Source organism: Vipera ursinii (assembly GCF_947247035.1).
Source record: "Vipera ursinii genome assembly, chromosome: 2".
NCBI classification, from domain to species: domain Eukaryota; kingdom Metazoa; phylum Chordata; class Lepidosauria; order Squamata; family Viperidae; genus Vipera; species Vipera ursinii.
Window position 1 is genome coordinate 18066502 of NC_139513.1, and position 14057 is coordinate 18080558.

General features: G+C 43.4%; 1 protein-coding gene across 1 annotated transcript; it reads left to right on the forward strand.

Annotated features, from left to right (window-relative positions):
* The first annotated feature begins 7796 nt into the window (after positions 1-7796).
* On the forward strand, positions 7797-13797 carry LOC310636119 (uncharacterized protein). Its single transcript, XM_083355655.1, has 2 exons — positions 7797-7851; positions 11416-13797. Exon 2 carries the CDS (start codon positions 11828-11830, stop codon positions 13724-13726), a length of 1899 nt encoding a protein of 632 aa, XP_083211781.1. The 5' UTR covers positions 7797-7851; positions 11416-11827; the 3' UTR covers positions 13727-13797.
* The last annotated feature ends 260 nt before the right edge of the window (positions 13798-14057 follow it).

The following is a 14057-nucleotide window of genomic DNA, read 5'->3' on the forward strand; positions in this document are numbered from 1 at the left end:
ATCACATGATATATTTAGGAGATGAAAATGCTTGAAATGGTTCAAAAGCCTCTGGATCTTTTGAGAGAACCATACCATAATGCAAACTGTTAGTGACTATGGTATTCTGATATCTTTGGGGAATAAAATGGAACATTAGGACAGAAGGAATGGAAAGGAGGAACTTTGCCAACCGTATCCTTTTTACAACCATTTAAAATGTTTCTTTGAAAAGTTTATTATTAAACAGTCCCACCCTCTTTCTAAGCCCTCTTTTTCTACGCCCTGCTAGTATGTATATCTCTCACTTTGACCTAGTGGAGACCTTTGTGCAAGAGAATTTAAAAGAAGAATATGGCATTGAGCATTGTGGTGGCCCAACATTGGAGGCTTAGAAAGAAGAGACTGGACAGCAATTTATAGCCTCTCCTACTCGAGCAGTGGGGTTGACTAGATCAATAGATGACCTCCAAGGTCCCTTCCAACTCTGTTATTCTATGTTCTAGCTAGATTTAAAATATTCAGGAACAAAGTTGGCTTTGCTGAGAATAGCAGATTGAAGACATTGGGTGTGGTTGGACACAGCCATGGCCAGCACGAATGAAGCCGATTCCCTTGGAGCCTCTGGCCTGCTGGTGCTCCCAAGCTGGTTCCTCTTGTGAGCCACAGAAAATCTGTCATAAAGTTTTGGGGTATGTAGAAAGGCTTTGGTTTCCACTGAAAAAGACAGGAATCTGAATCAGTTTTCTGCAAACTAGTTTCTTTCAAAGTCTCTCGATCAAGTTGTTTGAGAATAATACAGCTGAAATCTAACTCCTCTGGAGATTGGGAAGGCTGCTCGGAGCAATTCTGCCTTCTTAGCAAGATTTAGCCTCCTCAATAATACAGATAACAAGGTCATATCAATCTTGTATCTAGGTGTGAATCAGGCAATACCGATGGCTACTTAGGTTTTCTTCTATATGTCATTATTCTATTAATAGGATGAAGCTGGTGATCATTGAGGGGCTTTACGAACTTCTAGGAGACTTCCAAGGTCCCTTCCAACTCTGTCATTATTATTGTTGTTGCTGTTATGGAAGCGAAAGGTCTTCAAAGAAAAACGAAGTCCAGTTGCCTGTTGAAAATTTTTGCCTTCTAGCAAGATTTAGCCTCCTCAATAATACAGATAACAAGGTCATATCAATCTTGTATCTAGGTGTGAATCATAGGCAATGCCGATGGCTACTTAGGTTTCTTCCATATTTCATTATTCTATTAATAGGTTGAAGCTGGCAATCATTGAGGGGCTTTACGAACTTCTAGGATTCTTCCAAGGTCCCTTCCAACTCTGTCATTATTATTGTTGTTGCTGCTGTTATGGAAGCGAAAGGTCTTCAAAGAAAAACAAAGAAGTCCAGTTGCCTGTTGAAAAAGCACCTGGATGACTGAGAATCTCCATAGACATTTGTCGTTGTCTGTTTGCACATTGTTTCTCCCCGCCCCTCTGAGGATGTTTTTATTTATTTCGGTTTATTTCTGGTTTCTTACAAACAAAAAACGGCTGGCTCAGTCGCAGTGGCCATGAGTGAGCGGCTTTGTCTGGAAAAACAAAGGGAGACTCCAAAGAAGAGATTAAAGATAAACCATCCTGGAGAGGATGGTTTATTGACCGATGTGGTCAACAGATGTCGATTTGAAGACATATAATCAAAATCAAAATCTAGCAACCGCCTCAAGGTAGAGCTCAGAAGAGGACCTTTTTTTTCAGCCTTACGGCGTTCCATGGCGCGCTAAAGATCAGAAACGCCAAACGGTAGCCGCTTGTGAGGTAGAGCATTCGAGGATTGGTTTGCTAGAGAGGACGTTGGAGGAGAGGAGAAGGGCAGGGGAACTTCCTCTTTCGGTCCACCCATGGGCGGAGAGAAGCGTGGAGGGCGACTCCCGTGCTCTTCCCTGGGCGGAAGCAGCAACTGAAGGAGAGGCCGGGAACAAGTAGTGGGGTTGCCTGGTTACCCCTAGGGCAGGGGTAGGCAACCTTGGCTCTTTTATGACTCGTGGACTTCAACTCCCAGAATTCCTGAGTCAGCTATTCTGACTCAGGAATTCTGGGAGTTGAAGTCCATGAGTCATAAAAGAGCCGAGGTTGCCTACCCCTGAACTAGACCGAAACGTATCAGTTGTTATTTATTCCTTCCCTTCTCAAATTTTATTCCACTATTCCTGCATGATTTGAAACCGGTCCCTTCGGTTGTTTTTTTTCCCCCGGTTGGGAGATTTAAATACCTTTCTTCATATTCCAGTGGTGCTGCACGCTTTAAAAGTGGTGCCTGCAATTTTCTGCTGGTTGGAAGTTTTAAAAAGTCTCCTTCCCTTTTGGATCGATTCCTTGTGTGTGTGTTTTTTTACGAGCGTGTTGTTTTCTTGGCAAGTGAGGCGTTTCTTGGGCAAAACTGGTACTTAAATCTTGCAGAGGCTTTGGGCACCATTTCCTCGGTTGAGCGCCCCCTCCTAAAATTAAGACTAAAAAGTTTGTGCCCAGTTTGGGGACATTTTTCAGGCTGAAATACCACGTGGATTTTTGACATTGGTGCATTTGCAGGCGTGTGTCTGTATCATCTTATGCTCATTTCCAGATCTATTTGATGAAAATTATTTGCATTGTTAAGAATATGTCATTTACCTTGGATCTTGTTACTCTACTACGTGAAATGACTTAAAGGATAATTTAAAGATTAACCTAGCATTTTGATGCGTTTGCTTTTTAAAAAAGAATTTTATTAAATTTTAGAAAATAAAAAGATTTAAATACAAAATGAGAACCACAAAAAGGTGGACAAGGGGAAGAACAAGGAATGTTTAAAAAGGACATAAACAGACACCAAAAATATTAAAAGGAGTGTTACTTCCAACTCTCTTTGCTATGGAAGTAGTTAAATAATAAAATCCATTCTTGTTTTAGTTTAACACAAAATCAATGCAAAACTGAAATTCCTTGAAATCTCAAACTTAACTCTTCTGAGCTCTAATTGGGCTATATATCCACTCCTCTTTCAAGTTCCAGATCTCTATTTCCCATTCTGTTTTCCACAGAATCTATCCTATCATTAAATTGACATCAGCAATCAACTTAGTTATTTTTAAATCCATCATTTTCTCCAAAGCCCCTTCAGCAAATATGTAAAATCTACTAGTGCTTCTTAAAAAATCTGTAGCTCAACAACCAATAGCAAAAACAACAAGAAGTCCGTACAAATTGCACTTTCTTTTCTTTCCTTCCAAAGACTAATCCACCTTCCAAAAATTTCTGCAAAAAAACACCTTTTTTGTTTGCATGTTTTATCATCATAGCTCATAGAAATGCAACATGCAGAATTTTAGCTTTCTCTCTGGCTGTCCTGATTCCCAACCCCAGAATTTCCTAGCCAGCAGAGCCCTTGCAGAATATTACTGGGAATGATAGTCAAGACTGCTTTGATGCCCTAGTAATCTGGTGCAGGCCATTAAAAAAAATGCTACTGTACAAAAGGAACATTCACATTTACATAGAAATTGTGGGTTGCAAATATGAAGAAAGGGAGAGGAGAGGTGAAGAGGGTTCAGAATTCATCTTTTTCCAACATCTCCAAAACACTGGTTCAAGGAGAACCCGCTTGTGATTCAGTGTCAGCCTGTGCTGACCCCTGTAACAAACCCCTGTAACACTTGTCGTTAGGATGAACCACATAATGAAAAATATATGAAAGTTTGGGGCAGTGATAAAAGCAGTGTAAAAATTTCATGTGTAAAGGCATTTGAGCATGATGTAAGTGCTGCAGGAATATTGAGTTTATGTGAAAAGGGATTTCAGCTTTTGAGTTGAGATATGAGGGGGGAAAAAGTAAGGGACTCAGTGGGTTAGGACGCTGAGCTTGTGGATCAGAAGGTCGGCAGTTTGGCAGGTCGAATCCTGAGTGCCGCATAACAGAGTGAGCGCCTGTTACTCGTCCCAGCTTCTGCCAACCTAGCAGTCCAAAAGCACGTAAAAAGGCAAGTAGAAAAATAGGGACCACTACGGTGGGAAGGTAACAGCATTCCGTGCGCCTTTGGCATCTAGTCATGCCGGCCACATGACCACGAAGACGTCCTCGGACAAGCACTGGCTCTTCGGCTTTGAAACGGAGATGAGCACTGGTCCCTAGAGTTGGAAACGACTAGCACGCATGTGCGGGGGAACCTTTACCTTTACCTTATGAGAAAAAAAAGATAATCGGCTTGGATCTGGATCTGAGGCGTCCCTCAGCCTCGGATCCGGGTGGCAGCATTAACCACGGCAGAGAAGAGACAGATCTTTTCAAGGTGAGTCCGGCGCAGCATGAAGGGAGGGGTAAGCATGAGGTATCTTACTGGGTTGGGGAGACCTTTGGGACCTGTTCCATCACTAGGCCCTCCATGGCCTTTCCCACTCTGAGATACCTCATGTTCATTTAACGAGCCGCAAATGGTATAGGGTTTCCTGCCTTAGCAGGGGGTTGGACTAGATGACCTCCAAGGTCCCTTCCAACTTCTTCTTCTTCTTCTTCTTCTTCTTCTTCTTATTATTATTATTATTATTATTATTATGTGTTAATAAGCAGGGAACGATCTCATTGGAGGTATGAGATTCAATCCCATGAGTTTTTGAGTTACGAATGGAACGTGCAGGCTCCATTACACTCATATCTCGAGGACTACCTGTGCTGCATAAATACTCCACAGGTCCCTGCTGCTTTCAGATAGGAAACCGAGTAGAACACAAAATGTCACAGGTTCTGTGGAGCAGCACTTAAAATTTGTCAGAAGATGGATAACCTGTGCCATAAACTAGTCTTGATGAGCAACCAGGTGTTCATGCTAGCTAGTTGCTCTGTACAATGATAGATTAAGTCTATCACATACTAACCTTTATGCATTTCAAAAAAGTTATAAATTAATTTGCATTTTAATGAGTGAAATAAGTATTTGACCCCTTCGCAAAACATGACTTAGTGCTTGGTGGCAAAAGCTTGGTTGGCAATCACAGAGGTCAGATGTTTCTTGCAGTTGGCCACCAGGTTTGCACACATCTCAGGATTTAATCAGGTTGCATTTGATCAGGTTACATTATGAACCCTTTACAGAAGGATGCCCAACAATCCAGAGCAGGTGAGGAGGAACTCACCGGCTTATTTGGCCTGAGCCTCAAGTGCAAAGTGGCTTCAAATTTAAACATGTGCAAAGTGTCAGACCCGCCACAACTTAAACATCTTAGTAAAAACTATCTTCTGTTGCCATTCCATCTTCCATTGTTCCTCACATCTCATCCTCACAGCTACTTCCAGGGCAAAAGGTAAAAACTTAAAAGTAAAACAAAAGTTACAGAATTTGAGAAAGAGGTTGAGACTGGCCAAAGGTGATTGCCCATTTAGGTAAACACTTTTAGCTGCCCAGAATTGTTTGGTATGACATTGGAGGGGGGGGAGAGAGGGGCAAATACATCAATAAATAAAATAACAATTCCTTTCCGAATACACAATACATGCTTGGCTCCCCCTTTTGGCCATCCAGCCAATTGCAGTTTCCAATAATTCCTCCTAGAGGGCTGGCTGTATCCCTGGGAGAAACAAAGGAAAGATTTCTCTATAAAAATAACCACCTCAAATTTATAATTTTGTTGCAACCATCCATTGTCTTCTCCTCATTGCCCTGTGCACTCTTTGGATAATCCTGCCTGCTTTCAGACCCAGGACTTTCTTCTAACGGAAGCCATGAAATCGACCATCCTACTCGGAACAAGGGACTGTCCGTATGTTCAGGAGAGCCATGTGCATCTATAGTAGCCAAAAGTCAGAAGGCATCCAATAGCATCTTTGCAGACTGACAAATTTTGTTGAAAGGGCATTCGCTTGGTTTAGCTATGGCTCAGTGGGTTAGGATGCTGAGCTTGTCGATCAGAAGGTCGGCAGTTTGGCGGGTCGAATCCCGAGTGCCGCGTAACAGAGTGAGCGCCTGTTACTCGTCCCAGCTTCTGCCAACCTAGCAGATCAAAAGCACGTAAAAATGCAAGTAGAAAAATAGGGACCACTACGGTGGGAAGGTAACAGCGTTCCGTGCGCCTTTGGCGTCTAGTCATGCCGGCCACATGACCACGGAGACGTCCTCGGACAAGCGCTGGCTCTTCGGCTTTGAAACGGAGATGAGCACCGGCCCCTAGAGTCGGAAATGACTAGCATGCATGTGCGGGGGAACCTTTACCTTTACCTTTTGATGCAATCAGTAGACAGAAAAGGTGTTCCCAGACTCCTCCTGACATCCTGTATAGATATTGAACAAATCCCGGCATTCCAGCCAACAACAGAATAACAGAAGGGACATTGGAGTCATCTGATCCAACCCCCTGCTCAACTGGTTGATTGGTCTCAGGGTTAGGAAATTTCTCCTTAGTTCCGAGTCATTTCTCTCCTTGATTAATTTCCAACTGTTATTTCTCCTCCTGCCTTCAGGGACTTTGGAAAATAGGTTGACCGCTTCTTCTCTGTGACAGCCCCTCAAATGTTGGAACACTGCTATCACCCCTACTCCTTTTTACTAGACTAGACATACCCAATTCCTGCAAATTATTCTTCATATATTTTAGACTCCAGGTCCCTCTAATTATCTTTGTTGTTCTTCCCTGCATCCTTTCCAGAATCTCAGCATAGCTTTTTAGAATGTGGTGACCAAAACTGAATGCAATATTCCAAATGGTCTTACTAGGGCTTTATATAGTGGCACTAACACTTCACGCAATCTTGATTCTGTATCCATCTGTTCATGCAACCTAGAACTGCATTGGCTTATTTGACTGCTCCCACACACACTGCTCGCTCACATTTGTCCGCTAGGACTCCAGGATCCCTCCGACAGTTACTGTTATTGAGCCAGGTTTCACCTAATCTGTACCTGTACATTTGGGTTCCCCCTCCCCAAGTGTAAAACCTTGGATTTATATGGCCCCGGACCTCCGGTCCTTTCACTGCGACCTCAAAACTTTTTTCTTCCATCTGGCTGACCTGGATTGATGATGGGTTTTTAAATATGTTTTAATTTTTAACTGTGTAGTTAATTTATTTTGGGGCTGTTATTTAATTCTTTTTTAATTTTTGTATTGTTGTTTTTTATTGTTGTTAGCCGCCCTGAGTCCTTCGGGAGATAGGGCGGCATATAAGTCCCAAAAATAAATAAATAAATAAATAAATAAATAAATAAATAAATAAATAAATAAATAAATAAATAAATAAATAAAACCTTACTTTCTTTATAAAGCTAGGGGTGAAGGATGGTGGGTGTTGTAGTCCCACCGCACTTGCAGGACAGCATCACTCATTTTCAATTAATTTTAATTTTAATTAAAATTTTAATCTTTTTTTAATTGTTTTTAACTTTTGTATTGATTTGGTTTTAAATACCCTGTAAACCGCCCTGAGTCCTTCGGGAAAGGGCGGTATATTTTATTTTTTTATAAATATAAATATAAATATAAATCCAATAAAATAAATAAATAAATAAATAAATTCCTAATTTTCCCCTATAGATGCAGATGAGCCCATGTAACTTGCTCTTCCAGTCTCGGTGCTCGCTTTGAGCCTTTGGCTTTGGTGATGCCCGCGACCCTCTCTGGCGGGTCCGGGCTGGGGGATTTTGGCATTGCTCAGTCAGTTCCGCCCCTTCCCTGCCCGGGCTTCAGCGAAGGGGTTAAAGGCAGAGAGTTTTTCCTTTGCGCCTAGAGAGGAGACACGATGGGGGAGGGGGAAAGGGCTGGGAGCCCAATCTCCGGCCCCTCCTGCCCCCACTTCCTGGTCTCCAGCCGCCTGCAGCGCTAGGGCTGCGGAGATCTCCCGCGGGGAGGGGCTCCAGGTGAGTAAGGATGTTGCAAGAGGGGGGGGGGACGTTTCAAGAGGAGGAGGAGGAAGAGGGGGAATCCCCAGGTGCGGGATGGGAAGGAGGGATTGCTTGGGGGAGGGGCAGCAAGGAGTTGGGCTTTCCCTAGTTGCGCCCTCTCCCCTTCCGAGTCCCCGTCTTTGCTTGCAAGGTTTTCTGCTCGGTGCACGTTGCTGCGCCGCTGCTTGTCCACCTTGATGGCTGCTTCTGCGAACGGATCTCCCGATTCCCTTAAAATGGTGCAGTTGGCCTCCCGTTTGGACTACTGCAACGCTCTCTACATGGGGCTGCCCTTGAGGACCACTCGGAGGCTTCAACTGGTGCAGAATGCGGCCGCGGCGAGTTGTGATGGGGGTCTCCCAATACTCCCGCGTAACACCTCTACTCCGCGAGCTGCATTGGCTTCCGGTTGCCCTCCGGGTGAAATTCAAGGTGCTGGTGATGACCTATAAAGCCCTACATGGCTTGGGTCCGGGATATCTGAGGGAACACCTGCTGCCGGCATCAAGTTCCCTTCGTCCAGTGCGCTCCCACAGGGAGGGCCTTCTCAGGGTGCCACCGGTAAGAGATTGCCGGCGGACGACACCCAGGGATAGGGCCTTCTCAGTGGGGGCGCCTGCCCTTTGGAACCAGCTGCCAGTGGAGCTGATGACTGCCCCCGACCTCTGTTCGTTCCGCCGGGGCCTGAAGACCTGGCTCTTCGAGCTGTCTGGCCCAGGCTGAGGACTAATTTATTTTAATTGGGGTTTTATTTATACAGGGATAAATTTAATCTTTTTTAAATTTGGTTTTTAACTTTTGTATTTTTGGTTTTTAATTACCCTGTAAACCTCCCTGAGTCCCTCGGGAAAGGGCGGTATATAAATGTAATAAAATAAATAAATAAATAAATAAATAAATAAATAAATAAATAAATAAATAAATAAATAAATAAATAAAAAATAAAATCCTTCCTCGGAGCAGCCAAGCTGCCAGCGTGTGGCTTCCTGGCAGCTTTTTCCCCCCGGAAGGTTTGGGGTGTGTGTGGGTGGGTGGGTGGGGGCCACCGTTCGCACGTCCTTCCTCTGTCGCTGCTGGAGAGGATCAGCTGCCCAAGGTCGGGAGGGGAGGAAGAGGAGGAGGAGGACTCAGGGAGATCCGGACTCAAACGGATCGTAGTTCCCAGCCCGGGAGGCTGAAGGGACTCCCCTCCGATTGAGTGACCTGCGCTAGGAAGGAGGCCAGTGGTATCTGCAAGCAGGTGGCAGAGAGCTGAGAGGCATCCCAGGCTTTGGCCAATGGGCAGCCCTGTCCATGTGGGCTTGTTTTGAGATGCAGCCCCTAAACCTGCCTCTCTTACCTGCTCAGATTCTGGTTGACTGCTGTGGGCTGCATCCTACCTAGTTTGTCTGGGTCAGCCTCACTGAAATTCAACACCTGTGGAAGCTTTCAACCTCAAGTTTTAATTCTTTCTGGAACTGCATAATTTTTTTAAAATTCCATTTATATCATGCCCTTCTCTGAAGACTCAGGGCGGCTTACAAGTTTATCAGTAGCCTTCATTCTATGTATATGCCTGCTTATTAGGGCTTTCACACACACCCCAAGCGGCATTATTACAAAGTCAGCTTAATTGCCCCCAACAATCTGGGTCCTCATTTTACCTACCTGGGAAGGATGGAAGGCTGAGTCAACCTTGAGCCTGGTGGGACTTGAACCTGCACTAATTGCAGGCAGCTGGTGTTACTTAAGGAGGCATTAGCCCACTGCTCCACCAAGGCTTTGAATGAAAAAGCAGCTTTTGACTGTTCTTTATAAATGGCCTTCCCAAGAGATAAAACGTGTTCTGTGATACATGCCAACAAGAGAAATAGAAGAGAATATTTGTAGCTCTGGGATGAGCTCTGGGATCCTTGGTGCTTTCTAAGCTTGGTTGTTTTCTTGCAGATGTTTCATTACCCAACTAGGTAACGTCATCAATGCTAGAAGAGACTGATGTGAAGGTGTTCTTGTTGGTTCCTTGATTAGGCTGCTTACAGCTTCAGAACACACAGTGCAGCCCTAGCAAGAAGGAACGAATCCTCTGAAGCCATAACCATTTACAATTTAGAGGGGTTTTGATCTCCATTGAGAACTAACCCTGCCAAAGGACAAGGATCTTTAGATCACTTTCTGCAAAGTAGTTTCCTCCCGGTCTTTAGTCCAAGTTGCTTGAGAATGATAAGGCTGCAAAACTCCTCTGGAGATTGGGAAGGCTCCTCGGAGCCATTCTGTTCTCTAGTGAGATTTAGATTCCCCAATAACCAGTGCTTTTTTTTGTAAAAGAAAAAGGTGCCAGAATTCACACATGTCATACAACCCGCCTTGCCTACCCTACAAGGTTCCATCCAAAAAAGGTGCCGGAACTCCGTTCTGAGCGTTCTATGAGGAAAAAAGCCCTGCCAATAACACAGATAGGAAGATCACATGTACCTCCTATCTAAATGTGGTTCAGAGGTAAAGCCAGTGGACACTTCCAGTTTTGCTCCCATGCTTCATTATTCTGTTAATAGGATGAAGCTAGCACTCATTTACGGCGGCAGCCAAAAGAAGAACTTCATGAACCCATAGGGCCCAGCACCAGGCTAATCTTGTGAAGCTAAGTAGAGTCAAGCTTCACTCTTCGTGTTTCTCTCAGTTGCAAAGGAACGGAGGAATTATCCTGCACACACACACACACACACACACACACACATACACACACACACACACAAACCAAGATGAGTAACTGACTGCAGCAGTCTTTACGGATGCACTTCATTTTGCCTGTTTGCATATCATTTTTCCCCAAGGATGCTTTCCGTTGGTTTAGGTCTCGCTTCCTGCAAAGAAAGCTTTCTCAGTTCCAGCAGCGATGGGACAACCAAAAGAATAGGTTTGGGATAGATTGTCCTGGAGAAAATCTTATCAATGTTATCCCCAGGAATCGAAAATGACTTGCTCGGATGTAATAATAATAAAAAATATTTTAAGCATCTCAGATTGTGTTTTTCAGCCTTATTTTAATTTGCATAGTTTTAAAAAAAATTAAATTGCTTTATCTTTTTATGAACTGTAAGACGCCCAATATCACCTTATCAGAGAGATTGAATAAATAGAAATTTATCATAGAAATTTAATAAATAAACTGTTGCTGTATGGTGCTCAACTGATCAGTAACACCCACACTTAGAAACTCATCAGTACAGTAGCAGCTCCTGAGGTATAGCTAAAAGGATTGAAACCATTGAGTATTCTTGGATTGCTAGAGAGGATGTGGAAGAGAAGAGAAGGCTATATAGGAGGTTCCAATTAACCCATAGGGCAGGAGTCTTCAAACTTGGCCCTTTTATGACTTGTGGACTTCAACTCCCAGAATTCCTCAGCCAGCATGTGTCAAATGAATCATAGTTAATGTTACTTGTTAACCTATCATTTTTGGCATTTCTTTTTAATTGTAATGTATGAATTTTTCTTGCTGTTTTCAAATCTTGTGTACCCTTTTATAAGGATTAAACTCACCACTTTATGTGAATCTTTTAGATGAAGAGGATGTCCAGAAAACCAGCCAGCCAGCAATCAAAGTTTTTTCCACTTCCTACAGAAAACCACAAAATTCTTCTCCTTCCCAAGGCAGGTGAGAGACAAAAGACAGAATAACACAAAGAGAATTTTGAACTGGAAATAATTGAGTCTGTGGAACTCACTGAAACACTTCATGAAAAGGCCAAGGACAAGATCATTTCCAAATTTCAAATAATCTGGAAATCAGGAATGGGTCACTTCGATAGATACCTAGGGCAGACAATCATGCAAGCCTCATCAGGTGAAGGAAGAAAGAGAAGCTTGAATCAAAGCACCATCGAAGAAGGGATCAAAAACATTTTGGACCTTGAGAATCCAAAAATGTAACTGGTGGAAATCTCCCTGCAAAAATTGCAGATTGTAGCTGATTATGCACGAGAGGATCCAAACTGGAGAAAAGTCCACTCAGTGTCATCACTGTGGGAAAATCTTTAGGAAGCAGGCCACCCTAAGGATACACAAGAGGACCCACACAGGGGAGAAACCATATGAGTGTCTGGATTGTGGGAAAAGATTCAGTCAGAATTCCCATCTGGTGAGCCACCACAAGACTCACACTGGGGAGAAACCATATGAGTGTCCAGATTGTGGGAAAAGTTTCAGTCATAATTCTGACTTGGTGGTACATCAGAGGACACACACAGGAGAGAAACCGTATGAGTGTACGGACTGTGGCAAAGGTTTCAGTCACAGTTCCAACCTGGTGATACACAAGAGGACTCATACTGGGGAGAAACCCTATGAATGTCCGGATTGTGGGAAAAGTTTCAGTCAGAATTATGCCCTGGTGATACACCAAAGGACTCACACTGGTGAAAAACCATATGAATGTTTGGATTGTGGGAAAAGTTTCAGTCAGAATTCCCACCTGGTTATACATCATAGGACACACACAGGGGAGAAACCGTATGAGTGTCCAGATTGTGGAAAAAGTTTCAGTCACCATTCCGATCTGGTGGTACATCAGAGGACACATACTGGAGAGAAACCATACAAGTGTCCCAACTGTGAAAAAACTTTCAGTCACAGTTCAAACCTGGTGATACACAAGAGGACTCACACTGGGGAGAAACTGTATGAATGTCCTGATTGTGGGAAAAGTTTCAGTCACAATTCTGATCTGGTGTTACATCAGAAAACACATATAGGAGAGAAACCATGTGAGAGTCAGGAGTGTGGTAAAACGTTCAGTCAGAATTGCCAGTTTGAGAGTCACCAAATGTCTCACACTGAGGAAAAAACATATGAGAGTCTAGATTGTGGGAAAAGATTCAGTCAGAATTCTGATGTGATATGCCAGAAGATTCACACTGAAGAGAAACTGTGCAGGTGTCCAGATTGTGGGAAACGTTTCACTCAGGATTCCCACCTGGTGACACATCAGAGGTCTCACACTCAGGAGGCACAATATAAGTGTACAGACTGCGAGAAACACTTCATTCAAAATTGCAACCTAGTTGTACATCAAAGGACACACATAAGACACAAACTGTATGAGTGTCAGGAGTGTGGCAAAACCTTCAGTCACAATTCCCACCTGGTGTTACACCAGAGGACTCACACCGGGGAGAAACCATATGAGTGTCCAGATTGTGGGAAAAGTTTCAGTCGTAATTCCCACCTAGTGATACACCAGAGAACACACACAGGAGAGAAACCATATGAGTGTCCAAATTGTGGGAAAAGTTTCAGACAGAATTATGATCTGGTAATACACCAGAGGACTCACACTGGGGAAAAACCATATGAGTGTCTGGATTGTGGAAAATGTTTCAGTCGGAATTCTCACTTGGTGATACACCACAGGACTCACACAGGGGAGAAACCATACAAGTGTCTGGAATGTGGGAAAAACTTTAGTCGAAAGTCTGAGCTGGTTATACATCAAAGGATTCACACAGGGGAGAAACCATATGAATGTTTGGATTGTGGGAAAAGTTTCAGTCAAAATTACACCCTGGTGATACACCAGAGGACTCACACTGGGGAGAAACCATACGAGTGTCCTAATTGTGGGAAAACTTTCAGTCGGAATTCTGAGTTGGTGGTACATCATAGGACTCACACAGGGGAGAAACCATATGAATGTCCGGATTGTGGGAAAAGTTTTAGTACTAGGTCTAAACTCATAAATCATGTAAGTTTACACATTGGGGAGAAACCTTTCAAATGTCCAGAGTGCGGACGGTGCTTCACACAGAATTCTTCCCTTACTGCACACAAGAAAATCCACATGAAGCAGAAGGTGATGAGTGTAGGGAAGGCTTGAATTTCATTGCTGCCTTTAGACGTATGGCTGAGAAATTAACTAATTTCTGGGCTTGTTCATTTAGTCAAATGTGCTTCAGTATTAGAGATAAGGGAGAAAAGAAAATTGTTAGTTTTCTAAGGGCTAATTTCCCGTATTTGGCTACCAGCAAAAGTTACTGGATATTCACTTGTTCAGGAAATGTGCAATTCTGCAAAAAACCTATTAGGGTGTTTTTTGCTTATTGATAATCATAGGTAAAGGTAAAGGTTCCCCCGCACATGTGTGCTAGTCGTTTCCAACTCTAGGGGCCAGTGCTCATCTCTGTTTCAAAGCTGAAGAGTCAGCACGT

Bases quoted from the DNA above. Each gene is read 5' to 3' on its own strand.
- LOC310636119 (XM_083355655.1), top strand. From the start codon at position 11,828: ATGCACGAGAGGATCCAAACTGGAGAAAAGTCCACTCAGTGTCATCAC.